This window comes from Caenorhabditis elegans, chromosome II (assembly GCF_000002985.6).
Source record: "Caenorhabditis elegans chromosome II".
Lineage (NCBI taxonomy): Eukaryota > Metazoa > Nematoda > Chromadorea > Rhabditida > Rhabditidae > Caenorhabditis > Caenorhabditis elegans.
The window spans coordinates 10345784-10371174 of NC_003280.10; the positions used below are offsets into that span (position 1 = coordinate 10345784).

Below are 25391 nucleotides of genomic sequence, written 5' to 3' on the forward strand. Positions count from 1 at the left end.
ACATTTTTAATTTCCTATTTGTGTCAAAAATAATTTTTTTTAAGTCACTAGATTTATCTGAAAATAACATTTAGTTTAAGGTAATTTTCTGCATTTTCTCAAAAGTTTCGGCTGAAAAAAATGTTATTTTCAGATAAATCTAGTGATTTTCTATATTTTTTCGACATAAATTAAATTCCATAAATAGGATATTTTTTGATGAAATTAAATAGTTAAACTATTGAGAATCTCATAAAAATTAAAATAATCCCACAATTCCCGCTAGCTACTTCAATGTTCCACTCCTAAACCACATACACAATCCTCTACATTTCGCAATAAATGTCCCCGGTACGATAAGCCAGAACGGACGGGAGATAGGTACAAAAGCCATTCTGCGGGATGAATTGGACACTTGTAGGATAATGGAAGGAGAAGCTGCTGGCTGTCGCCCGTCAGCAACATCAGAAAAACGAGAAAAATCTTTCCGCGCAGCCGTGGTGCGCCACAGCTTTTACGCTTCATTCCGTCGGCTTCATCTCTCGCTCACAGTCTTTCCATCGCTTTTGACTTTTATGTTTTTGTTTTATAGTTGAGAAACTGATACAAAATGTGAAAAATTGCTAATTTTCAGATTTCATGTTCGTCACATTATCCTACACAACGCACACAATTATCTCAATATCTCTACATGTTTTCGGAGTAGTGGTTGGACTATTCGTATGGTATTTATTCCCGAAAAATGTATGTTTTCTTGTAGAATTCTCGATTTTTGAGATAAATTTAGTTTCTACGATTCAGAAAAGATTACAATTTTTAGTATTTTTAGTAAAAACTTATTTTTTTAATTTAAAAGCTTCCAAAATTTTCTCATCTAGATTTTCAGCCGACGCGCTCAATTGTCCAACTCCCGTCAGAAAGAGTAGCTGTCTCGATTGAAACTCCAATAACTACAAGAAGTGAAAAACTGAATGCCTACTCCCCGACAAGTTCTAATAATAATTTTACGACGAATGACGGCGGAAAATTAATCGATTTTGATGATCAGCATATTCCACAGATCTCAGCGATTCGCCAATTCGGTTAACTTCAATCATTATTTTCTAATCGGTTAGAAAATTCAATTAGAATATTAGAATTTTATGAAATTGCGAAAAATTAACCGATGATTTTTAATGTAAAAATTTTACGAGTATACTATATTACAGTTTTTTTTTTAATTTCAATAAATTTTATAAAATACAAATACAAAGCAGAAAGTATAAAATAATGAACCGTTATCTAACGGAATGAATAGACAAGGTTAAAATTAAAACAATAATAAATTAAAATAACTTTTATCGTAAGTTTAAACAAGATCATATGATATGTTAAAAATGATTATCCTTGTGCACCTTGAGCCATTTGAATAAGCTCATTGAGCCCTGAAGGTCGCCATACAAATTCGATTGGATCCATCACATAAACCATTTCCGAATCGAGATAAATCGAAAGTGCACCGAACCAAAATACTTGTCGTCCGTCTTTGTATCGATCTTTTTGTGGATGATATGTGAATCCATTCTTTCCAGCTGTGTACTCGATAATTTCTTTTAATGACAGTTTCTGAACAGGTGCAGCTTGAGTAAAGTGTGGTGCCATTGGTGGTGGTGGAGCCATTGGAGCAATCGGAGTGGCTTGGAGTCCGCCGACTTTCTCTCCTTGAAGGGATCGCCCTATTGCGATCATTGAGCGACGAAGATTTTCTGAAAAAAAAACATTTTGATTCTAAAAACGAGATATTTGAACTTACCATTTACAGTTGGATAATTAACAAGAACTTGTGGAATTCGAGCCTTCCAGGATCCATACCAACGCTTCACTTCATTGTAATCGACACCAGGACTATCTAGCCAAAGACAGAGGCAGTTGTAGAACTGAAAAAAAAATGTAATATTTAAAAACGAACATGAATAATCAACTTACCCTCGGGAAGAAATACTTTGTAACAATATTAGCAATTGCATCAGGATGTGTAAATTCAAGCCATTCCATGCAAGCTGTCCATTCAGGATATTCTGGATTCATCGTTGGATTCAATTCCATCGTATCCAATGCAACACCTAGTTTCGGAACAATATTTTGTGCAATAAAGGCTGAAAATGTTGCAGCTGACCAAACATTCTGCCATGGTCTCAGTGTCTCAAGAGCACTTCTATCCATTGGATCCCATAGTTTCAGAGCTTTTGATAATTTCTGTCGAATTGGAGGCATCACTGTTTGAATACGATCTCCAAGAAGTACAAGCCAAGGCACAAGCCATTCATGAATCGGAATTTCATCTGTCATCGGATCCCATTGATTAACTCGTTCCGCAATTTTAGGAACAACCAGTTGCTCCAGAATATTTTCAGTAATCCATGCGGATAATAGAGGTATCCATTGTTCGACGAGTTCAATCATTTCGTGCATTTGTGTGCTCGGATCCCACTGAAGACAGGCACGGCGAATTGATGGAAGAATTCCTTCCCAGATGATACGATCGTAGGCTGAAATAAAATTGTCTGTTTTTCTTTGTAAAATAAAACTAATAGACTTACCTCTAATCTCATCTCCTTTTGTTTTATTATGCCCAAATGTCATCTTTCTTCCATTTTTACTGTCATCCAGAATATCCCTCCATGTCGAGATGAGTTCACAACCATAATTCTTATCCTCGAGCGGCTTCCAGGCAACGAAATACTTTTGAATTAGTGGAAGAACAGTTGGTATAGCAACAGTTTCAAGAGAATACAACTCATATTCATGTGGGAATTCTGATCGCAGACGTCTGAACAATTCTTGGCACTCTTCCATGGACGGTGAACGATTAGATGAGAATCCATCGATGAGCTCGTATACATCTTTTATATGTTGTGCTTCTTGTTCTTCTGTTCCAAGAGATTTCTGAACTTGTTGTAGATCATATTCCAGAGCTGTTGTCTGATCCTTTAAACTGATCAATTGTTGATTGCTTCTTCGAATTCCTTCTTCAGTAAGATCCACAAGTAAATTCAAATTATGAATCAATTCCGGCACATCAAAAACAGTCCGTTCTTCATCATCGACAGTATCGTATTCGGATCGAGTTTTCATAGAGAATGAATCATAACCCGAGTAGATTTTTTGTTGTTTTCCAGTCATATCAATTACTTTAATGTTCGAGTATTGCTGTGATTGTTGATGAGAAGCTGGTCGTGATGCTGACATTCCTTCCTCCATCACATCTTCGATTGTTCTGTATTTGGTCTTCACTGTTTGAGATTTCTTCCAACTTCCTTTTATTTTCAATCCACTCTTCTCTTGATCATCATTTGTGGGGCGAGATGATGTTCCCTCTTGAGCCATTCTAAAAAATAAATATTTAATTTTTTCGTTGTTTTTAATTGATTTTTTCAAGCAACCCTTTGCCTACCTTTTCTGTGCATCCGCTGCAGATTCTCCAAACTTTGGTCCAGTAGCTGTCGATTCTTTTCCATAAGCTCCAACAGCTCCTCTTCCTTTTCTCAATTGAGCTTGAACTGGTTCCACAATTCCTTGACCTTGTGCTCCGAGACCTTCTCCTGGCTTATAACCCATTGCCTGCATCATTTTCATGATTTTATTCGAATTTCCGTCTCCTCTCATCCAGCTACCGAATTGATTAATATCTGCCGCTCCATGATTAGCTGATGAGCGCATTCCTGCGAAAACTTGGGCGCCGTTCTGTTTCGGTGCTTTTTTTGTTCTTTTATCGAAATCAATTTGAATGGAGCCTTCGTCATCTTCTTTCGGCTTTTTCTCGCCTCCAAGATTCAAATTCAGAGACGCTGGATCATCTTTGTCGATTTTATTTCCTTGTTGAATACCTCCGCTCACAAAGCTCATTGGTGCACTTATTTTTGATCGTTTTCTGTAATTACAAATCAATTATTGAAACAAAGTTAAAGGAGAAAACTTACTTATAAGGCCCTCGGCTTGTTCCTTGTTCATCGTCATCATCGTCGCTGTCAGGTGCAAAGACTCCTGAAAAATGTCAATTTTGTTTGCCCAATGTTAATAAAAACGGCGGAGCTTCCAAGAAAACAAAAAATTTCCGCAAAAAGTTCGCATTTTTCAATGATCTCACCCCACCATATGTCGCCTGATCCTTATTCTGAAACCGTCGCCTGCCGCCTGGATTCATTGCGTATTCGAGATCCATGTCGTTGATCTCGAACGATTCACGTCCATCATCGTCCTCCATCTGAAAATTACGAAATTATGTTTTTTTCTTGAAATGTCGATTTAAAATCAAAAAATCAAAGTGATATCTTTCATTGGAAGACGCAGAGATATTAGAGATAAATCCAGGGAGGAAATGAATCATTTTTTACACTGTCAGGTCTCGTGCTGTCCCATTCTTCCTATACTTTCTGACGGCATTCCGGTCATCTAAACACGTGTTTCCTTTGTCTGAACATTTGACGAAATTCCAGACTAACTTTCAATTTTTTGCTTGGTTTTAAATTAAAAATTTTTTTGAGAAATCACAATTTTCATTGAATAATATAATTTTCATGTTTTGCATATTGTTAAAACTAAATTAGCAAATTAAAATTCCAATCCTATTTATTTTCATTAATTAGCACACAAAGTTATTAAACACACTTCGAAATCGATAAAAACAACAATTTTCACATATTTTCCTAAACTTTGTTAATTTAAACGATTTTCTTATGGCAAATTCATCCGGAAACCGTCAATTTTGTATTTATTTTATCAGTATTAATAAGTTCTAACATTTAAATAAGAAAAATCAATATACCTAGCCTTTTTTAAGACAAAAAACGAAATTAAATGTAGAGAAAATCGAAATTCGAAATAAAATTAAAGACTACGATGCTCCGTTATTTTGGCTGCATGTTGTTTAGTGGCATGCGACTTTTGGAGCGAAATTCAAATCTTGATATTTTTCACTTCATCAAACGGGAGTTTTTCATCGATATTTTTGAATTTTCAGATGAACTTCATACTTCTAGTGTTTCTAGCCGCTCTTTCAACGACTTGCTATTGCACCAATCCGAGACTGAAGGCTCTCTGGAACCTGGAGGAGGTCGCTGAATGCGAACTTCACTACAATGCATTGGTAAGTTCCTTTGAATAAAGTTTTTTTGATGCGAAATAACTATTAAAGCACTACAATAATTATGGATGCTGGTGTGGAATCGGTGGATCTCATGAGCCTGTCGATGGAATCGATGAGTGTTGTATGCACCATGACAAGTGCTATGATGCTGCTGTCGATAATAAGGTGACTTTTTTAAAAAGAAACTTAATATCTAACACACTTGGGTCTCGCCCCGCTGACAACGAAGTACTGTAACTGCACATCGTGGCGAGACCGATGCACGTAAATCCGTGCGCCTTGAAGTATGAATTCCAGGAAGTAACGATACACTATTCAATGTGTTTTTTTAGGTTTGTATGGATGTCGAAATCGAATACGTTGATGATTATTCCTGGTCATGCATGAATTCCACTGCAATTTGTTCTGGTATATAAGCTCTTTTGAGCCCGAATAATTTAAAAAGCTTTCCAGATAAAAACATGGGATGCAAAGCGGCACTTTGTGATTGTGATAAGATTGTTGTTGAGTGTTGGAAAAAATTCCCGAAGCCGGAGAAAAAAGCAAAATGCAACAGAACTCTTTGGGCTCCCATCACGAAACATTTCCAACATTGAATAATATCTAAATTCACTTGAAAGTACTTTAAAAACTTCATGTTTTGAACTTTTCCAAAAAGTTGGTTTTTTAGAATATTGAATTGATTTTTATAAATATGGGAACATTGGAATAAATTGGATTAATATTAATTTCTATAATACATACTTTAATCCTTTAATACTTGAAGTTGACATAAGAGTTCATATATATGTAATACTGAAAAAGAGTCTTAATGAGTAAATTACAATTATATACCATTTCTTGTCTTTTCTCAATAAATTTTTTTTTGGTGTGTTCAAGTAGCTCCAATGTTACGTCAGGTTGTTGTTAGTCAAGTGTCACCTTCTGTTTCTCAATGACATAAATCAATGACAGGACTACCTGCAAAGAGAATAATCCTACGACATTTATTGACTGTCTTTTGTACCTTCCACCTTCATTTCTGTTTTTTTTTCTTTTAAGACCGAAAGAATGTCCCAACTTGAAAAAGTTAACAATTACGTGAGTTTCACAGCTTTATAGATTTTCCTTTTAATTTGAAAATTTCAAGGAATATTTGAGAATAGGATAATTCTCGAAAGAATTTTGGAAAGTCTTAACGAAAATTCGATGAATTTACTGGAGTTGAGAGTGAGTTGTGTTATATGATTCTATCCAGAGGCTACTTTTTGGAAATTGCCAAAAATTGTTTTGTAGAAAACACTTTTGAATATGATAATTCTGAGATCAAATCTTCAAACTTTACAATTTCTTCAACACTGCAGTGCTTTATTGAATCCGCAACGAACATTCCAAAATGATATTTCACGATGTAGTGGAAAGCGATTTGCATGACTGGGAATGTGACGATGATTATGTGTGTAAGTTCTGCACAGTTCGAGTGAACAATTGGAAGATAGAGATTTACCAACTTTGGCATTATTTTTTGTAAGTTTATAGTAACTACTGGTTTCCAATGCTAATTCATTTTCCAGTTTTCTCAAAGATGTGGTTGGTGTTATTGTCCGAAAGTTGAATATAGCTATCGATAGAGATTATACTTGCGAGGGACTTCATGTTGCTGGTCTAATTGGATATGATTGTGAGTTTGACTATTATAAAATTTCAATTTTGAATACATATCTTTGTGCTCAAAACAACAATTATCAGAAACATGCAAGCTTATCGGAACTTTTTGAAACTGTTTGACTCTATAGGAACAAGTTAAAGATGTTGATGCTGCTTTTCAGACGATAAAGTTGAAGAATACACTGGAATGTGTACTATTTGTAAACTTGGAGATTGTGGAGGGATGTGTAGACGTGTTGTAGAACATTGCAAGAAGTGTGGTCCAATACAAGAAGGTGTATTCGAGACCCCATTTGAAAAACCTCATCATTTTGAATCACTGGAAATAACCAGCTTGTAAGTTTTTGGAAAATGCTACACAAGTTGGAACTTCCTAATCTTGGCAGTTTGCGGAAAACTGTCGATAACTGAATAAGTTGAACATTTACAGCACGATCGATTGTTTATTGTATGGAAACCGATTCCGTCCAACTTTGGTAAACTTCAAAAACGCGCCCATCACAGTTGATTCGCTCTCAATTAATGCCCCTTCTTCCGGAATCCCAAAAGTATTTCTCAGTGCTATGATGATTTCCAAGTGGAAGGTGAAGACTCTGCATTTGGTTGTTGTTGGAAAAAACATATTAAACGAGGTTACAGTTATTGATTCTAAAAACCTGCGAGGATTCCCCGTATGCAATGGAGGAGCTTCAGTTAAGTTTGACTGGAAAAATGCTTGAAGAAATGAGCAACAATGATTATAAAGTTAAACATTTTCGAAAGTGTTTCCCAACGAAGAAAATGAGTATAAAAATACTCTCCCAAATTGAGAATATTCAAGATATTCGAAAGCTTTGTATTCAGGAAAAGAATCTTGATCTAGCAATCGATATAATTTGTGATAAATCATTGTTACTGAAATTTTGGGTCTCGCAAAAGAATACCCGTGGGAGCTTCTGGAAAATGAAGATGCTGTGAAGAATGACTTGGATGAGTTAAACAAACTAAGGATTACCATGAATAATGACAAGTATCAGAGCAAGATTCGGTTCCAGATTTTGTTGAATCAGTGAAGTTTCATAATTTTGATTTCCAATCATGCATTCTTTAATCCCAAAAAAGGTTAAAAAATTTATTTGCATTTTAAAATTAATTATTGACAATTAATGAATAAATTACATTAATGCTTATCCCCATTCTTTTTTTTTGGATTTTTCAAAATTTCAGAAAAATATTCAATGCAGTTAATGAAGCTTGTCATAAAAGCTGACAACAGGACGTTGTCTCAATGAAAGCGTTGGCATGTACGAATCGTAGTGGAGTCTCTGGAAATTAAAAAGAGTTTTAGTTATTAGCAAGGAATCTCTGGTTACCTCTTCAAAGCACTTTTTCGAGACATTTTGATAATTTGTACCCTCTCCGACGTTTTCCGTGTCGTCCTCGTTGATGGGAATTGTTAGGCGGTTTTCCTAAAGAATATCTTTATTTAACTGAAGATAATAATACTATTCACCTTATCTCTGATGGAATCTTGACTGGCTCTTTTTCTTATCACTACAGGACTTCCATCATTAACCGCCACGTGTGTACAGTGCTCCACTGTGCAGTTCTGTGGCGGCAACACATTCTTTGCCTCGTCATCAGACGATCTTCTTTTGGCAGAAGCTCCGTAGCTTGTTTGAGCTGGAAGCACGTAGACTGGATGTCTTCCAACTTCTGGATGACGATGAAGTAGTTCATTATCGATTGCAGCAGTAGCTACAGTTACGTATGTCACGTTGTTCTTCTCTGGCTGCAACTCGTCATCGATTCCAACGATCATTCGCTTCTCGGCGTGTAGTTCGGAGACATGTGTTGGTGGAACATCATCGATGGGGTTACTGTAGATAGAAATTATGGTGGAGGATTTGGACTCTGCGGGGACATGTATACTCAATGGTCTACGACGACGGTAACTGATTTCTGGGTAGAGATGAGTTTTTGGTTGTGGGAGAACTACCATTTGGTCAAGAGTTTGAGTGGATTTAGATTTGCTGACTGTTACCGGATGTTCTGGTGGGGAAATTATTTTTGGTGGTCTTTCTGGCATGATTCTGGTGTAAGTTTTTGGGTAGGTACCCAAATAACTTTTCGGCTTCTCTTCATATGGAGAATCGTCATTCATAATCACACTAGACGGAGTTGGCGATGGTTGAGGATAGTCAGACAATGGTATACTGTAGGTTGATGTTGATCTAGATCTATAGATATAATGCTGAAGGGGAGTTCCCGGGATGTCTTGATCAAGACTAATCTGGTGGAGCTTTTGAGGGGGAGTGCGTCTAGACGGGGTAACAAGAGTACGGGAAATAGGTTTTTCGAGAGGAGGGGTACTGTATATTGGAGTTGACCTAGGCCTAGACACCTTAAACGGGGTCCACGGAACGTCCTGTTGAAGACGAGTCAAATGGAGCTTGGGAGGCATACGAACAGAAGATGGAGACACCAGGCTACGCGTTGAAGTACTATCTACTGATGGGGTATTATAGACGGATGAAGCGCGGGATCTAGAAATATAATGCTGCAATGGAGTACTAGGAACTTCAGGTTGGAGTGGGGTTAGATGAAGTTTTGCAGCCATTGTTACCGATGGTGGAGGGGTATATCTAGATGGGGAGACTACATTCCTATCCTCTGGTGGAGTACTATAGATCGGGGTAGATCTAGGTCTGGAGATGTAGTGGTTGAGTGGTGTTCCAGGAACTTCACGCTCCAGATGAGTTAGGTGCATTTTTGGAGATGAAGAAGGAGGGGGAGTGTATCTAGATGGGGAAGCTACTGTTCGGGTCGAAGCCTCCTCGACTGGCGGAACGCTATAGGTGGATGAAGAGCGAGATCTATAAATGTAGTGCTGTAGTGGAGTTCCAGGAACTTCTGGTTCAAGTCGAGTCAAATATATTGTTGAAGACACAGGTGGATTAACTGCACGAGGAATCACAATAGGCTCTTCTGGAGGTGTACTGTAAACTGGTCTTGGTCTTGCCACGCATGAGTACAGCGGAACATGTGGTACCTCCTTCTGAAGTCTAGTTAAATAGATTTTTGGTTGTGGAGAACGAGGAGCACTGGCGGTTGATGGTGGTCTACTGTAAAGTGGTCGCCTGGACAATGGAGCCCGCTGAACTTCCTGCTCAAGAGGAGTTAAATAAAGCTCTGATGGGGGAGAACGAGGTGGACTAATCGTAGATGGAGGTCTATCGTATAGTGGTCTTCTAGGTACCGGAGCACGAGGGATATATTCAACCGATGAAGCAGTACTAATAGTTGACGGTGGTCGACTGTAGAGGGGTCTTCTAGGTAGGGGAGACGTTGGAACATCTCTTTGAAGATTGGTATGATAAATTGGAGTACTGCTTCTTGATGGAGGGGGTGAATATTTTTTGTTCTGATTTGAGAATGGTATGACTATGATTCTAGAGTCTCCGGGATCACTGTACTCAGGCTGTCGGATCACAGATCGTTCAAGAGGGACTGGCGGAATTTCTTTTTGAAGCGGAGTTTTTGAATAACGATAGGTAGGTCTAGGAATGACTATGGGCTCTTGTTTCAGATTATTTGTAGCAGTAGTACGATAGACTGAGGTCATCGTAATTTTGTCCATCGAATGATACGACTGACTTAAAGGGATGCTAGAAACGCGAGAGTTGGTTGGCTTAGTCTGGCTGGGTTTAGATATTCTACGATAGATTGGTGTTTCTTGGGGAACCTTGTCGAGAGCTGTAGTTGAGTTTGATGAGAATGGGATTATGACTGTTCGAGGACTGTCGGATCTACGATCCACTTTAACAGGAATCACATAGGTACTATTAGATGATGGTGGGATTGGAGGAGATGTTTGAATACGGACACGGTGGCTCATTGGCGTTGGAGTTATGGAACGTGGACTTTTTTGGACTGGGACTTCATCATAGGTTGGGATACGACAATACAGACTATGGACACTAGGGCTACGAGGAATCTGATCATATTTTGGAAGTTTCGAGGCTCGAGAACATGTTGAAGCTAAGGAAGTTCGAGAAGAGGTTTTTGAAGCTTCAGAAGCTCGGGAGTACATTGTATTCCTGGGAACTTCGTCATACTTTGGGAGTTTAGTACCTCTTGAGTAGGTGGCGTATGGTTTTACCGATGTTTCTTTCAGCTTTGAAGCTTTCGAGTAAGTTGTACTTCTAGGTGGTTCAGGGGTATCTCCATAAGTGGTATAGGTAGTGACAGTGGTAGTTTTACAGTATTGGGCTTTGGGGGTTCGTTCATACCTTGGACTCATCGGTGGAATGTAGCGTGGCATTGGATGTGGATCGACTTCCGATTGACGTGGCAACGGGGATACTCTGCCACCAAACACTGAAGATCGCTTCGGATAGTTTGGTGGAGACTGCTTGCTGGGAACTTCACGGCGTTGAAGTTCAGGGGATGGATCGATTGGAACTTGGTCGTAGCGGCGAGTGGAAGAAGTTGGAATTGAGAATTGTCGGCCTTCATTAACTTCGGTCATTGGTTTCAGTGCGAAATAAGTGGCTGGATCAGATGGAGAAGCATGTTTCATCGAATCGTAATGATTGAACTCATTGTACAAGTTTCCTTGTGGTGCAGGTTGGTTTTGGCGGTACGCATCGATGATTGGCTGGAAATTGGGTTTTAAAATCATTCAGTCATCAAATAAAATACCTCTCGACTCTCGTGTTGTCTGATTCTCAACGTTTCCAACTCGACCTCTCTCTTCCTCAACTGCTCTCTTCGGATCCGGTCACGAAGCTCATCCTCTCGAAAATCAAACGGCTCAGCGGTTTCTGTGGACTGAAAAGTGAAAGTTAGTCTTGATTTATCCTTAGGTAAGTTTCTCACAAATTGTGCATCAGTCTGATGTTCTCTGCTCACTCTTCGTACTCCTCTAACTGGCGTCTTCTCGCCTCCTTCCGGGTTCCGAAGATCGTAGGATTGACTATGTCCCATTGTTTCTGCTAGCGGTCTGAAAAATAAAAATGAATTTGCAAACATTAGGAAAACTCTGAAAGTGTAGCAAAGAAGTATATTTAAAACACCGAATTGGAAGCTGTTGCTTCTGTTCTGTATATATAAAAAATGACGAATATGAGCTATAAAAAGAAAATCAGAAGGAATTGTGGAAAATATTATTCCTCAAGAAACTGAATGATCATCGAGTAAGCGGAGTTTAGGTGTATTGATGTCTCTTAAAAAGTACGAACGAAGACGAGTCAGATGACAAACTCCCTCCCACCGCAACCATTAAACAACCATCATAAGCAACCTAAAACAAACAGGGAGAAATGGAGAAAAAACATTTTGAGTCACTCTCTTCTACCATTTTATGGAAAAATATATGGAGAAAGAAAGAAATAGAGAGTTTTGTGAGTGAGAAAATAAACAAGAATCATTTTATGAGCAGAGTTTGGAAAAAAAATTATTCGCATTTTTTCCTCTAAAATCTTACACAAGAAATAATATACAAAAAGTTTTAAGATAGAGCGTGAGAAAAAGGCTCAAAAGTAGGCTTCAATTGTAGGCCGATATTTAGAAAAATTACACAATTTTCATACCTCGGAAAGACATTTTTTAATGTGTTGTAAATTTACTCATAATGATCAAATGTTTTGATAAAACACTTCAAATAAACATTTCGATCTTCTTTTTCATTAAAAGTTTTGAAAAATTACCAAAATTTCCAAAACTTTCGTTTGGAAATTTGGACAGACCTCAAAATGGTGTTAATTAACACGATTAAGAAATGAAAATACGGAAATTAGCGAGAAAGTGAGTGACAGGCGGAATAACAACGACACACATAAAAAGTAAATTATCTGATTGACATATACACATATATTTTCACGCACTTTGCTTGATCCACCGACATGATTTCAATCCCTGGAGACAAATTCTAATTAGAGACCGTAGGAGACTAAGTGATTTAGAGAGATTGTCAAGCGGAAACCGTACAAAAAGCGGTGCGCAACATCGAATTGTTGCTGGGGGTTGCAAAAAAGTTTTTCTATTCCTAGATATCTGATTTATTAAGTTTTTACAAGATAAGGAGATATTTTGGATAGTAGGGTTTGAATAATTTAACTTGGGGTAATGTCTAATAGTAAGTTTCGAATTCAAGTTCAATTTAAAGTAGACAGAGCATTCATAGTTTTGAGCATTTTTAAAAATATATTCAACGCGTTTTAAATTTAGTCTTCGCAGAAACTTATGAATAGCAAGAACTGAGTAATTACCTATCTAGTTTTAAATGTTCTAATATCAAAAAGTTCAAAGAATGCTAAAAATCATACGTCACACTTCCTATGTTCAAATGACATATGAAATGAGTCAAAAAGTGAGCACAGGGGGAAGTGCACACAAGAACTCGGTGTTTTGTCAGTTCTTCGGATTATTATTATTGTTAGTGAGTTTGACGAAAGAAGAGTCGAGTGACCGATTGGAACGATCATCAGGGAAGTTTCAAGCAGATTTGGGAATTTTAAAACTTGCTTTTAAAGTATTGAACATTTCGAGTTAATTTAATGTTTGCCGTGGCGCTGTTTTGGCAAGAGTACAAGACTGCTTATTTCAGTATGATGATACAACTTTTTGATTCAAAACTTGATATGGAAGTGTAGAAAAATATATGTTTAATCTGATAATAATATTTATTTTTGTTTAAAAAATTGAAAAATAATTGAAATTGTGCCAAAAACTTTTAACGGTAGGTTTTTTAAATATTTTTTAAACAAAAACCAATATTATTTCAAATGAAAACTTATATTCTCTTACATTTCTATGTATATTAATTTTTGAATCGAAACGTTGGACTATCATACTGAAATAAAAAGGTTGTGTTCGTTTGCCAAGAATGACCCTGGTTTAAGACGTTATTCAGGATTTTTTTATTCTGAAATTCAAAACTATAATAAAAATAATAACTGGGGAATGACACAGTGTTGGAAGAAAATCAAACTGAAAGGTGTTCTGAGTCACAACACAAAAATGGTGGAAAAATAGTGAAAACGGGGCAAAAAGACACCGATGGAGGGAGTGGCGTTGTGTTGACTCAGAAGAATAAGAAGAGTGGCGGTGAATTGTTGAGTGATGAAAGAGAGAAAAAGTAGAAGCATTAAAGAGTTATAGTTCGTTTGTTATTCTTATCAGTTGCATTTTGACCATGTTTATTCAAAACATGTTTGGACAATTGGGTGGGGAACGCGGTGATAACATACTTTGGCAAGAATGTAGGTAGGCAGTTGGCTGACAAAGCTGACAAAAGTTTTACAGTAAAACCGGGATCAAATTATAATTTCATTAAACTTCAGATTTTGGTTTTCATAGAGCCCAATTGTGCACAATCATGACTGGCACTTTCTCAAAGCTACGAATTACTTTAGATTTAAAAAAATTAAATTTTTATTTTAAAACAACCCTAGACATATCTGTAGAAAACTGCGATAATTTTTTAATCCTGTTCGTTTATTTTTGGTTTCGGAAAAACGAGCGCTCTTTTTCTGCCTGTAATAAATGAAAAATCTAATTTTAAGGTAATCTGAACGATTTTTTAGCACTTAAATCCGAAACTCACAATAATTCCAAATGTATGTATATATTCACGATTGCCTTAGAAACCACAAAAAACGTATGTAAATAGTGGGAAAAACGTATTATTCATAAAACTGTGTGTGTATATTTTATTCATATATTTATTTGGCAAAAGAGAGGAGTGAGACCATAAAAATTGAAGTTTATACGCACTTTATGTCATTCAAAAGAAAATCATTCAACGGAATGGCAAAATATTGAAATTTGAAAAATGAACAATAAATGAGGGAAATGTTTCAAAAGGAAGGCACGACGGACTGGAGATGATGGAGCAGACGCAGTCAAGGAGAGTACCGTACGGTAGGGACGAATGACATCCTGGATTTGAGATGGAGTCAGAGGATCCTTGGGGTGGTCGCTGGGAAGGCAGCTGTGAGATGAGAAGACGCTGAAATAGAAGGAATTTATTTAAAAATCAGTTATTCAATTACCTTGTTTTACTAGTTTTTAACTTTCCTTTGATCGGCGTAGAAACTGTGTGCATATGGAATATCTTTTGATCAATTTTTCACCAAAAAAAATTCAAAAAGTAAATTCGATTAAAATCGACGTGAACTTTTCCAACATTTATTTTTTGTTTTCTCCCCCTTTATTCCACGTCGATTCCATCACACACAACTTTTCCAAAGTTTGTTATTTCTCAATCTCCCACTATTATTGGGAAACGTAAAGAATCTCAAAAAGGTTTGGATTACAAAGTCAATTTTGATTTGAGAAGAAAGTAACAAAGGATGGAAAAGAAGGAGAAGAAGTCAGTGATTCAAAGAGTGAAAAAGACGCTTCGGCAGAGGAGCAAAAGTACGGACGCTAGCAGTGAACAGAAGAAAGGGACGAAGACTGTTGAGTGAGTTGAGAACTTTCAGGAGTTTTATCATCTTTCTAGCGTGGTCTCTAACTTGTAAAAGGGATATAGTGAGAAGAACTGCACTACAAAATTAGAGATCTGCGCTAAAAAGGATAGGGTGTTTGCCGATAATGTTTGCAAAAAAAAATTTTTCAGCGACGCTGAAGCTCCCTCGAAAATTACCAGAGTGAAGGCGGCAATCACGAATCGTACAAGATCCATAGGAATCAAGATCTCAATTTCGGTAGACTTTCGGTTTCCTGTTGCTCCATGATAATTGTTCCATATTTTCAGAAAGAGTGCAATACGACAACCAGTAGAAGTCATTCTCGGGAGTCGAATCAAAAGACGAAAAACTCCGTTCTGAGTTCAGTAGACATGGAAGAGGACCCAGAAGCACCTGTGCAGACCCTGGATTTGATGATGATTGAGATCAAGAAGGAAGAGCTGAAAGAGAAGAAAGAGAAGGAGAAGACAGATGAAGAGAAACGGGAGAGAAAGGAGGATAAGAGAGAAGATAAGAAAGAAGAAAAGAAAGAAGATAAGAAAGAAGAAAAGAAAGAAGTGAGGAAGGACTGCCGGGAAAATTCGATGTATTCCATGGAAAGGTCGGATGAGAAGGCGGTGAAGAAGAAGCACTCGAAGAAGCACTCGAAGCAGAAAACAAAGATGTGGCTGGGAATGCCTTCTGCGCTCAACTTCTGCAACAAGAACAATGGTGAGAGCTTTTGGAGGAGTCTACCGATCATCTATAAACTTTGCTTTCAGACATCCAAAAGATTCGAGAAGAATTTGGGTTCCTCGACTCGCTTGTCTGCAACAAGACCACTGAAGATTTTGAAGCAAACAAAGTTCGAAATCGTGAAGGGGTAAGCTGATTGGAGACAAGGTTTTCCTGAATATAAAAATTTCAGTGTCCGAAGATCTACGATGAAAATCGGGTTCAACTGAATCGTCCAGGACACGAGGATGTCAACTACATCAACGCCAGTGTCATCACCTTGAAAGATGTAAGTAGAAGGATGGCTTGCGTGCCTGCCTACGTGCATCTTGTTGTCCTATATTTTGTCATTTTCCAGTTCGAGCACAAGCTAATCGTCGCCCAACTTCCCCAGATGGAAAACGAAAGTTTCGTGGAAGACTTTTGGTACATGATCTACCAGGAACAGATAAATCTTGTCTACTTGATGGTCCCGGATGACAAGCTGAAGAACACCACGACTTCTTTGTTCAACGACGAGAATGGTGGCTATCAATACACTGGAAAGATGTTTATCAACAATCGGCGTGCCGACGTTTCTGGAGATCCAAAGGAATATACGATTGAAGTATTGCCCGAAGGAAATTCAGATTCTGTCATATGCCAGGTATGGTCTCAAGAACATAACATAAACAGGAAAAATCAAATTTAGGTTCATCATCATGCTCCATGGAAGCATCTACAGCAACCACCAAAAACTCTTCCGATCATCAAAATGATTCACCAATTTCTTTCGGAGAAGCAGGTGCAAAACGCTGGAGTCTGCGTGGTCAGCTTGTTCGGATGCGGTCGTGCGTGCAGCTTCATTGGTGCTCTCTATGCAATCAACCAGCTCAATAATGGAATTGAGCCCAATGTAACTAAGAACCTAGTTGAATGCTTTACAATAATTTTATTTCAGATTTGCGAGATCATGAAGAATATCAAACAGCAGCGTCCAGGAGGAGTCGAATCTTTTGCTCAATGCGCTAGTATCTATGCAATTGTGTTTGACTACATTGCGGTAACTTACTATTTTGGAGATAAACTATAACTATTTCAATTTTCAGCGCAAACGTGGCGGAAAGAAGGCTCCCGTAAACAAGGACATCAATCGATTCATTGATGAGCTCGCCGAGATCTCCCCAGCATGCTCCCCGACAAAAGGGATGCCTTTGAGCACTGAGCTATAACTTGATAGACCTGATTACTCGACAAGTTTGTTCGCTTGAATACTATTCTTTAAATACTATGAATAAATACTTGAATTGCTCTTGTTGTGGTTTAAAATTTTGATTTTGGTTAAGAGAAGGCGTAAAATCACATACAATATTGTAATATGTGGAAATATATTTATCGACTGCAAGTGGTGGGAGATGTGAATTTGTTAAAATCCGATGACTATTGCAGGTATTTAGGACTCAAGATATATAACGGCCATTAAATGAGGCTGGGAATATGAATTTTTCGGTACTTATGGGTTTCGCGTAACCCCCGGGGGGACATTTTGGCCGAAATTTTGTAGTTTTCTAAATTCCAAGTATTTAGCAACATTGTTGGTACGTCTACAATTTTGCTATCATCTCCATTCTTTATGACGTTTTCGTCGGACGGCACTTCGATGTGAACTAAAGTAGCGGTATTTGAGAACATTTTGAAATTTTGAATAAATTTTGTAGGTTTTAGAATTTTTTTTTGAAAGTGTGATAATGTGTTCTGAACTGTGCTATAGCTACAATTTCTTGATAAGAATTTAATTTGAAAGGTGAAAAATGAAATTTTAGAAAATTAAAACATTTTGGGGACGAAACCCATAAGTACCGAATTTTTTATAAAATTTTTAAATTTTGAGATAGTTATCTTTTTTGGCTATTAAATTGAGGTATGTATTTAATATATGTAAATAAATCGAGGTGAGCACATATATAAGAAATGAACACCAGTCGTCGAAATAATCAATTGTAGATCTTCTACTTCGGCTCTTCAGTGCAGTTGTAAGCGTTTCTGGAAAAAAGATAATAAAATTCTTTGCTCTTAACCAAGTTTTATATTCCGAAAAACTCCAAACTCACATTTTTGTCTCGGATGTACTTCTTCCGATTATTTTTGAACCAGTTGTTCACCTGAAAAATTAGATTATTATATCTGTAATGCTAAAAATTTGTTTTTTTTTAATCTTACAGTCATCTCAAACAAAAATAACTTACCCTTGTCTTGTCGAGATTCATTGATTCAGCAACCTCCTCAGCGTCTTTTTTCGGAACACTCCCGTGGAATCGCTCTTGTACAATCCTCAGCTCGTTCTTAAATTATTCATTAAAACTGAGGACCACCGATTCAAAATCTTGTTTTTTTTTCTAAAATTTTAACGCTGTTTCGCAAAGGAAAAATTACACTCCAATCTAAAAAAAAACACCACTTTTTTAAGAACTGATTTAAAAAAAAAAAACATGTAAATTGACTTTTTTTTCTGAATCTACGATAAAGAAATCATAATACGACAATTCACCTAATATATTTTAAAGCTTTTACCTAACTTTTTACGTTTATATTTTAATAATCCCTACCGAGATTGTATTGGAAAAATTCTGCCGGGGTCGTCGTTTTTGTTGCTGAACTGGAACCACTTCTGGAGAATCTTCAGAATCGGCCCTGTAAAAGAAAAGTGAGGGTTTTGGAACTGAATTTTTAAGGAAAACGAGGCAGCTTTGGTTTTGGAAGTTGATTTCGTTTTATGATATTTATGTAGTTTAAAAATAAATAAAATAGAGGGGCCGAATTTGAATTACCGCATTAATGGATGTCCGCGGGAACTCAAATTTGTTTACTGTCGAAAAAAGTTTTAAACAAAATTTTTAACTGAATAATAATTGCTTCTAATACTTTGATAAACCACCGAAATCAAAACATACTCTGAAGAATAATTATTTTCGGCTTCTTTACTCTTAACGTTTTTCTCATGAGGATACATTCTTTGACGATTGAAGTATTCTAAAAAATATATGTACATTAAAATTATTTAAAACTCCCACAATATATTTCCTCAAACCTTCTCTAACTTGATCATCTGTCAATCGAATGTTTTTTCGATGAATAATTGGGAATGGTTCCAACGGATCATTGAAATTTCTTGTATGCTCAGCCTCTGCAATTTCATCGGAATTTCTTTTCATATTCCGAGTTGTGAGTTCTTTTTGTGCAGATGGCAAGGCTGCTATCCTCGAAATTTGCACCACATCGTCTCTGTGATCAGAAGAACGAGGAAGGTGTTGAAGTTTGTGATTCGATTTCAACGTGTTTCTCGAATTTTCGAGTACACTAGCAAATGAGGACTTTTTGCTATTTGTGGCTCTTTGAGCACCCAATGGGTTTATACCGGGATGTTTCACACCTAAAAATTGGGCCTGTCCAGGAGACACCTGATTCCTTATGTCATCCAAAGTCATGCAAGGTATCGATTTGGCATCTGGTGGTAATGAAGATGAAACAGAAATTGAAACTACTTTTCCCGAATCACCAAAATGAAAACTTATAGCGTCTCCTTTACATGGGACCATTTTTCCTGTTGCTTGTCCGTAATTGGAGACACTCAATGACTCCCCGATTGAGAAAATCTGATATTAATTTTGTGTATTATATTTAATGAGTAAAACTAAATACCTCCTCTGGTAATTCTTCACCCATCTGAAGTCTCGATATGGCTTGTTGGATCAAACTTCCTGAAATAAATATTTTAGATCATTGATTAATATTCAAAACCATTTTTTAAGTTACCAGGATACTCTTCAGATTGTAGCTGGATTCTGTGCAGCCTGAAATTTAGACAAATGATATATATATATATATATTGAAATATTTCAGACCCACCTCTCTTGTCTAAGCGCATACTCTTCAAGTGTATCCATTTTTTTCTGGTTAAGCGTGTTCGAGTATTTTTCTTGGATATATTCAATCAAAAGTTGTAGTGCGTTTGCCTTGACGTTGTCACTGAATTGTAAAAAATGGATTACGACATCTTATCGTTTAGTTTTAGTTTGTAGTTTTCAGTTCTAAATGTGTTCGAAGAAACTTTTTAAAAAATGCTTTCAGCCAGATTAATAGATTTGTCGATATTTCTGATTAGAGACTTTAAAGAATATGAATGAATTTCGGAATCCTCTCGGATTCATGATACTCTGAAAAATCATATTTATTGGGTAACGAGAGAAATCATTATCAAAGATCATATATATACTTGATGGTCAGTTTTTTTGATTGAACTGGAAGCTTCTGACACCTAGAAAAATTTTGTAATTAAATTCTCAAAGCGCTTAAAATTTGAAACAAACCCTCGAAGAAACTTTTTCAAAAAACTTCATTTTAATTCAGATATTAATTTTTAAAATTATGAAAACTAAAAAAAATCTTCCAATAAAAAAAGATCATATATATGCTTGATGGTCAGTTTTTTCGATTGAACTGGAAGCTTCTGACACCTAGAAAAATTTTGTAATTAAATTCTGAGAGCGCTTAAAATTTGAAACAAATCCCCGAGAAAACTTTTTCAAAAAACTTCATTTTAATTCAGATATTAATTTTTAAAATATGAAAACTAAAAAAATCTTCCAATAAAAAAACGTTATATATGCGTTATGGTCAGTTTTTTCGATTGAACTGGAAGCTTCTGGCACCTAGAAAAATGTTGTAATTAAATTCTGAAAGCGCTTAAAATTTGAAACAAGTCCCCAAAGTCAAAATGTTGGAAAAAAACTAATTTCAAGAGTAATTAGTCAAAGTTTGACAGGAAGGGTTTTTTTAATCTCGAGTAGGTGATAAAGGATTGGCAATGTTTTGCAGGAAATTGGCCATGTACTGCAGAAAGTTAAGAATGTTCAGCAAAAAATTTGCAAGTTCTCAATGTGCAAACAATTATAACCGGATGCATTCTTCTGTATGGTATTATCCCACACATGACATGACCGCAACGCATGAAATCAGGAGAACTGGCAGAACTTTATTTTTCCAAATATTCCCATGTTTCTTGTGGTCATGAGAAGAAAATTGTATGTGCGGGGATCTACTCGTGATCGCAAGCAGAAGTTTGTTGAAGGAAAATGTTGTAGCCACAAGGATATGACGTTTGTAGAATAGAGAATATTAAAAGAGAGAGAGAGAGAGAGCTGCAAATTTAGTATTCTCAAAAATTAAGAACAAAACACCTAAAAATTGGTCAACCAACTGAAGCTAAAAAATTTTCTGAAATTTTTTATAAAAATCTTTTTTTTTAGACAAGGACGATTGTGTAATCCTTCTGTTGACAGATGAACTAAAGAGACTGAAATAACATTGTTCGAAAAACTGGCAAATAAGAATAATCAGAAAATTGTGAATTAAATTTGTTCAATTAAAAGTGAATTAGTTATCGAAATCAATGCGTCATTATTGGAAAATGCCAGTTTATAGTTCTAATTACGTCACATCTCACTTATTTCAAATACAATCAATGCAAAACACTCACCGTTTCCAATAATTTAGTCACTGATCCTTCAATCCCAGTCCGACAAAACCACGGATAACAATAGTTTCAAAATGAAAACGCACAAAAACTGGCCTAAAATTTTGCGAGTAATCTCACCCATCTGCTTTCGTTGCCATGGAAGCATCAACGCAAGTATGATGCGTTGCTCTAATTGTTAGATACACGGTGAAATGAAAATAACAAACCTGAGATTCCCATGATTTGATGAAATGTGATCTTATAAGTAAGATTCATTAGTGGTTATGAAAAAGCGCGAGAAAGCTTAATTAATAAAAACATATATTGATATGTTGTCATAATCAAAAAAGCTTAACAATAGGAGATCTTTTCAAAAAACTATTTCAGGCGGTCGCAAAATTCAATGGTCGCAATTTTTGAAATAATGTTTGATAGTTTTGCAATAAGTTCCTTCAGAACGATTTGGAACCCAAAAATTCATTACTTCTGGAATTATCATGAATATGCACAGCTTAAAACAGCTTGTAAATTTTTTCCCTAACTTTATGTTGAAACATATTTTATTAAAACGATAAACTTGGGAACATGAGCAAGAATGAACAATTTGTGGGGGGAGAGTTGAGATGGGATGAGAATCTTGAAATTAAAGAGAGGGTTTGTGAATAATAATATTAATGCTTACATTCATAAAAACACACAAAATAAATCACATTTTAAGAATCTTCGGAATAATCTAATCCATTAAAGGTTGTGGCAGCTTCTTCTTGCGATCGAACCTTGTCCTTTCGTCGTCGATTTTGGAACCATACTTTAAGCTGGAAAGCAGAACATTTTAGAAGTTTGACTAGAAATAATTTTTTTGGGACGTACTCTATGATAATCAATCGATAAAGTCTTGCACATTGTCTCACGTTTCCTAGGATCCGCACACGCATTCGGGTCCTCCTCATAATATTTTTCGAGTATATTCAACTCCTGCGTCGAGTACACAATTCGTCCACGCCTCGTTTTTCCGTTTACGGTTACTGAAGTTATAGATTTTTAAATGAAAGCCTATTAAATTTACGAAGACTTACACATTGGCGGAACTTGGCGCTTGCCATTCGGCGTTTGGCCTGCGTTTTTTGAAGGGGAGGATTTCTGAAATTTTAAGAACAATTAGAAATGTTCTATTTTTTAAATAGTTATCTATCGAACAATAACTCACTATATTCTGACCAGTTACGCTGAAAATATTCGGTTGAGAAGTGATGAAGTTGGTTAAAAAATCTGGATTCCATTGAGAAGTTCCCTGGAAAATAATTACAATTTTTTAAAAAATTACACGAGGTCTAGGTTAAACCCAAAATATATAAGATTTCAGTAATTAATATACGATAAAACGTACATAATCCTCATCATCGACATCATAAATATTGCTAGAATTGGATGCTCCATCATCACTACTTCCTCCTGATCCAGTAAACTGCATTTCATGGTTTCTGAAAAAGAAACATTAGTTTTTGTATCCATATTTTCCAGCGGACGTCCAAAACGCTTGGTTTCGAAATTGCATTCAACATTTTTTAAAGTAGTCTTTCATGTCTACTACTAGGAAAAATACTGTATTTTGATAACATTTTGCAAATTTTTACCATGAAAGCTTCATGATTTTTTCACTGAACAATATCCAAAAAACGAACCCATTTTGTAATGCAGCTAGAACCGTGTCCAACACATTCCCATCGTCATCATCAAGTATAATCGTTTCAGTTTTCACTTTCACTGGCTCCACAACTCGGCTCTTTTTGATCTCCGGCGTGTCAATTTCTTCTGCGATCGATTGTTTTCGTTTCACAACCACCGGATGAATTCCATTTGAGACAATAGACTCTCGTTGTGGAAGAAGTGGCTTTAGAACTGGAGTCGCAATTGGAGCAGGTGCTATCGTTTTTGGAGTCGGGGGTTCTTCTTGATGCTCATCGGAACTTGTTGTAGTTGGAACTGATGAGCTGTCCGGATTGGCATGTGGGGTACACGAGCATTTCGGACAGATTTTTTGAATATTATCCACAATTGAGACGGGAGTCCCGTAGTCGGCTACCTGAAGGTAATTATTACATCAAAATGTATTGGGTTTATAACTTCAAACATTAAAAAAATTGCTTCTAAAATTACACTTTTTAAAATATTTACTCTCTGGGTTCAATAATAAATTTACCCGTTTTTCAGCTAATTTTTTAATTTATAATAGATTTTAAGTTTAGTTTCAATATTTTGTTCCAAATTGGAAATTTTTATAGGCTGATTAAAAAGCTCACCAATTGATTAATTATTGGCCCGATCAGGTCTCGATGTTGGTCAACGTTTACCAAGACAAACATGTTGCCTTGAAAGGCGGACATTTTTGAGGTAGTATCCTGAAAAAATTAATTAAAATATGTTTTTAAAAACAATACAAAATCAATTTAAAAATTAGAACGTTTCGAAATTACAGAAGAGGACGTTTCAATCAAATAAGAAAAATTAGGCTGAAAGAAAGAAAAGCTAAGAAATTTCTGTTCAACCAATCAATACGTGGATGGAAGGACATGGGGAGAGACCGAGGCACTTAATTAGTTGGAATAATTGATTTAATTATCTCATCTCTTGCCTCTCCGTAGAATTATAAAAGAGACGGAGAGTAGAAGTGCCAACAATTGGAGAACATTTTAATCTCAAATCACAAAGAATGCTCTCTGGCATACACCAAAAGGTCCAATAAAACCAAACGCCTCACTCTCACCAATTTGCCCGCTTGGAGAAGGTTCGTTCTTTTCAATTGAACATTTTGGAGTCATAGACAGTGAGAGGAAGAGGCAAGAAAGAGGAAAGAAAAACGGAAGAAAAAGTGGAAGACTGTGGAGAAGATTATGAGGAGGATAATTGAAATGGGGGAGAAGGTGGAGAAAAGTATATGTGATTTGGAGTGAAAAGTCTCTTGATTTCGTGAAAAATCAAAAAAGGAAAGTTTATAATTGGAGAGCTATTTTCTAAAGAAAAAGGAGATCAAGTTCAGTTTACCGGGTAGATCAAAAATGAATTTCTAGAAAATGTTGCTATAGATTTTTTCTAGCACTGAAACCTTTATTTGATTTCCATGATAAGTATACTAAGTTAAGGGTGGAATATCGTCTAAATACCAAATTTTCCAAAAAATGTGAACCCCTTGAATTTTTGAATACAAACAGTTGAAATGCAATTACAATAAAATTAATGTTGGAAAATAATTATGACCAACTTCCAAAATTAATTTTAGAAGTTGACCGACTTCCAAAATTAATTTTAGAAGTTGGCCGACTTCCAAAATTAATTTTGGAGTTTTGAAAAGGTTTTACTACGATATTTAGACATTTTAGCACTTTAAGTGTTCAATGAATGGTATTTTTTAATGAAAATGCATAACTCGATAGGTAATCACAGGCCTAGAATAACTTGCGGCACGATCACTACAAAAGATTCAAACTTAGGTTTTACCAGGATAATAATAGATGATACGGCAAAAATGGATAACTTGTAGAACTTGTCTTCTTGAACAATTAGCTAGACATTGATTAGACTATAGTCTTGCAGTAATTTATTTTTAAAAAAATCTGAAATTTGGGCAAAAAAAAATCAAATATCACTAAAGTTTTTCCAAAAAAAAGTGCCTTCACAGTTTCTCTACAACATACTACGAAACCCTACCAAAAGTTCTCAGCGATTAGTTAATTGCCGCTGTGTGTTTAGAAAGATGTGGTTGGTTGGTGGTTAAGTGGTGGTAGACGAGAGATACGAGAGGATCAGACGACGAGAGAAAGGAGAAAAGGGTCCTTTAGTCGTCGTTCACTCTCTATGTTTATTTGAAGAAAATCGGAGGATTTCTCGTCTCTCTCGCACATCTATCCTACTGCTTTTGAATGTGAATGAATTTAGATGGAATGCCTGAAGACATTGATGGACGCTTTCGGATGGATGC

General features: G+C 36.3%; 8 protein-coding genes and 4 non-coding genes across 14 annotated transcripts; 7 read left to right on the plus strand and 5 right to left on the minus strand.

Moving 5' to 3' along the window:
• The first annotated feature begins 591 nt into the window (after positions 1-591).
• On the plus strand, positions 592-1225 carry C07E3.10 (uncharacterized protein). The gene is made up of 2 exons (NM_063824.7): positions 592-723; positions 866-1225. Exons 1-2 carry the CDS (start codon positions 619-621, stop codon positions 1064-1066), a joined length of 306 nt encoding a protein of 101 aa, NP_496225.1. The 5' UTR covers positions 592-618; the 3' UTR covers positions 1067-1225.
• Positions 1226-1300: 75 nt separating this feature from the next.
• stip-1 lies at positions 1301-4229 on the minus strand (the record flags this gene model as incomplete). 2 transcript variants are annotated; one of them, NM_001373788.1, is made up of 7 exons in its annotated part: positions 1301-1724; positions 1772-1895; positions 1945-2507; positions 2559-3346; positions 3413-3889; positions 3939-4002; positions 4106-4229. In NM_001373788.1, the coding sequence occupies 3 exons, from the start codon at positions 4220-4222 to the stop codon at positions 3873-3875; spliced, it is 198 nt and encodes a 65-aa protein (NP_001359529.1). In that variant the 3' UTR covers positions 1301-1724; positions 1772-1895; positions 1945-2507; positions 2559-3346; positions 3413-3872. The 2 variants fall into 2 exon arrangements, with proteins under 2 accessions (NP_001359529.1, NP_496226.2); NM_063825.7 differs by having other exon boundaries at positions 1302-1724; positions 4111-4222.
• Positions 4230-4972: 743 nt separating this feature from the next.
• On the plus strand, positions 4973-5830 carry C07E3.9 (Phospholipase A2). Its single transcript, NM_063827.2, has 4 exons — positions 4973-5104; positions 5153-5269; positions 5437-5512; positions 5558-5830. Exons 1-4 carry the CDS (start codon positions 4979-4981, stop codon positions 5698-5700), a joined length of 462 nt encoding a protein of 153 aa, NP_496228.1. The 5' UTR covers positions 4973-4978; the 3' UTR covers positions 5701-5830.
• Positions 5831-6479: 649 nt separating this feature from the next.
• C07E3.8 (DUF223 domain-containing protein) lies at positions 6480-7470 on the plus strand (the record flags this gene model as incomplete). The annotated part of the gene is made up of 4 exons (NM_063828.4): positions 6480-6610; positions 6658-6764; positions 6913-7087; positions 7182-7470. The coding sequence occupies 4 exons, from the start codon at positions 6480-6482 to the stop codon at positions 7468-7470; spliced, it is 702 nt and encodes a 233-aa protein (NP_496229.2).
• Positions 7471-7848: 378 nt separating this feature from the next.
• Positions 7849-11735, minus strand: C07E3.3. Of its 2 annotated transcripts, NM_063829.7 has the most exons (6): positions 11612-11735; positions 11435-11563; positions 11023-11390; positions 8244-8610; positions 8104-8199; positions 7849-8055 (listed from the first exon to the last, which is right to left on the minus strand). In NM_063829.7, the coding sequence occupies exons 1-6, from the start codon at positions 11717-11719 to the stop codon at positions 7975-7977; spliced, it is 1149 nt and encodes a 382-aa protein (NP_496230.2). In that variant the 5' UTR covers positions 11720-11735; the 3' UTR covers positions 7849-7974. The 2 variants fall into 2 exon arrangements, with proteins under 2 accessions (NP_496230.2, NP_001263669.1); NM_001276740.3 differs by having other exon boundaries at positions 7850-8055; positions 8244-11390.
• Positions 8898-8978, minus strand: C07E3.17. Its single transcript, NR_101741.1, has one exon. It is a non-coding gene; the product is annotated as an Unclassified non-coding RNA C07E3.17 (non-coding RNA).
• Positions 11736-12355: 620 nt separating the features above from the next.
• Positions 12356-12503, plus strand: C07E3.14. The gene has a single exon (NR_051594.1). It is a non-coding gene; the product is annotated as an Unclassified non-coding RNA C07E3.14 (non-coding RNA).
• Positions 12504-15003: 2500 nt separating this feature from the next.
• On the plus strand, positions 15004-17212 carry C07E3.4 (Tyrosine-protein phosphatase domain-containing protein). Its single transcript, NM_001350387.2, has 9 exons — positions 15004-15200; positions 15357-15444; positions 15495-15918; positions 15969-16069; positions 16115-16210; positions 16280-16567; positions 16613-16816; positions 16862-16963; positions 17010-17212. Exons 1-9 carry the CDS (start codon positions 15088-15090, stop codon positions 17130-17132), a joined length of 1539 nt encoding a protein of 512 aa, NP_001337271.1. The 5' UTR covers positions 15004-15087; the 3' UTR covers positions 17133-17212.
• A 588-nt stretch (positions 17213-17800) lies between these two features.
• ceh-57 (Homeobox domain-containing protein) lies at positions 17801-19926 on the minus strand. The gene is made up of 9 exons (NM_063831.6): positions 19807-19926; positions 19714-19751; positions 19600-19658; positions 18989-19553; positions 18852-18930; positions 18507-18591; positions 18147-18242; positions 18012-18062; positions 17801-17943 (listed from the first exon to the last, which is right to left on the minus strand). Exons 1-9 carry the CDS (start codon positions 19842-19844, stop codon positions 17923-17925), a joined length of 1032 nt encoding a protein of 343 aa, NP_496232.2. The 5' UTR covers positions 19845-19926; the 3' UTR covers positions 17801-17922.
• A 1914-nt stretch (positions 19927-21840) lies between these two features.
• On the plus strand, positions 21841-21861 carry 21ur-12159. The gene has a single exon (NR_051595.1).
• Positions 21862-21964: 103 nt separating this feature from the next.
• On the minus strand, positions 21965-23814 carry ceh-58 (Homeobox domain-containing protein). The gene is made up of 7 exons (NM_063833.7): positions 23716-23814; positions 23098-23498; positions 22803-22896; positions 22623-22706; positions 22492-22555; positions 22286-22440; positions 21965-22230 (listed from the first exon to the last, which is right to left on the minus strand). The coding sequence occupies exons 1-7, from the start codon at positions 23797-23799 to the stop codon at positions 22129-22131; spliced, it is 984 nt and encodes a 327-aa protein (NP_496234.3). The 5' UTR covers positions 23800-23814; the 3' UTR covers positions 21965-22128.
• A 1556-nt stretch (positions 23815-25370) lies between these two features.
• On the plus strand, positions 25371-25391 carry 21ur-14788. The gene has a single exon (NR_051596.1).

What these genes read in the sequence shown, in the direction of transcription:
- C07E3.3 (NM_001276740.3), bottom strand. Translation starts at nt 11,719, where the DNA reads ATGGGACATAGTCAATCCTACGATCTTCGGAACCCGGAAGGAGGCGAG. An exon ending in AAGATTCCATCAGAGATAAG is followed by an intron (nt 8,200 to 8,243) that starts GTGAATAGTATT and finishes GATATTCTTTAG; the next exon opens with GAAAACCGCCTAACAATTCC. An exon ending in CGAAAAAGTGCTTTGAAGAG is followed by an intron (nt 8,056 to 8,103) that starts GTAACCAGAGAT and finishes TTTAATTTCCAG; the next exon opens with AGACTCCACTACGATTCGTA.
- ceh-58 (NM_063833.7), bottom strand. Translation starts at nt 23,799, where the DNA reads ATGTCCGCCTTTCAAGGCAACATGTTTGTCTTGGTAAACGTTGACCAA. An exon ending in CTAGCTGCATTACAAAATGG is followed by an intron (nt 22,897 to 23,097) that starts GTTCGTTTTTTG and finishes TTTCTTTTTCAG; the next exon opens with AAACCATGAAATGCAGTTTA. An exon ending in GCGTAACTGGTCAGAATATA is followed by an intron (nt 22,556 to 22,622) that starts GTGAGTTATTGT and finishes TTAAAATTTCAG; the next exon opens with AAATCCTCCCCTTCAAAAAA.
- C07E3.10 (NM_063824.7), top strand. Translation starts at nt 619, where the DNA reads ATGTTCGTCACATTATCCTACACAACGCACACAATTATCTCAATATCT. An exon ending in GGTATTTATTCCCGAAAAAT is followed by an intron (nt 724 to 865) that starts GTATGTTTTCTT and finishes CTAGATTTTCAG; the next exon opens with CCGACGCGCTCAATTGTCCA.
- C07E3.4 (NM_001350387.2), top strand. Translation starts at nt 15,088, where the DNA reads ATGGAAAAGAAGGAGAAGAAGTCAGTGATTCAAAGAGTGAAAAAGACG. An exon ending in AAGTTCGAAATCGTGAAGGG is followed by an intron (nt 16,070 to 16,114) that starts GTAAGCTGATTG and finishes TAAAAATTTCAG; the next exon opens with TGTCCGAAGATCTACGATGA. An exon ending in CAGATTCTGTCATATGCCAG is followed by an intron (nt 16,568 to 16,612) that starts GTATGGTCTCAA and finishes AATCAAATTTAG; the next exon opens with GTTCATCATCATGCTCCATG.
- ceh-57 (NM_063831.6), bottom strand. Translation starts at nt 19,844, where the DNA reads ATGGATACACTTGAAGAGTATGCGCTTAGACAAGAGAG. An exon ending in TATGCGCTTAGACAAGAGAG is followed by an intron (nt 19,752 to 19,806) that starts GTGGGTCTGAAA and finishes TCTAAATTTCAG; the next exon opens with GCTGCACAGAATCCAGCTAC. An exon ending in ATTTTTCCAATACAATCTCG is followed by an intron (nt 18,243 to 18,506) that starts GTAGGGATTATT and finishes GAATAATTTAAG; the next exon opens with AACGAGCTGAGGATTGTACA.
- C07E3.9 (NM_063827.2), top strand. Translation starts at nt 4,979, where the DNA reads ATGAACTTCATACTTCTAGTGTTTCTAGCCGCTCTTTCAACGACTTGC. An exon ending in AACTTCACTACAATGCATTG is followed by an intron (nt 5,105 to 5,152) that starts GTAAGTTCCTTT and finishes TAACTATTAAAG; the next exon opens with CACTACAATAATTATGGATG. An exon ending in TTCCACTGCAATTTGTTCTG is followed by an intron (nt 5,513 to 5,557) that starts GTATATAAGCTC and finishes AAAGCTTTCCAG; the next exon opens with ATAAAAACATGGGATGCAAA.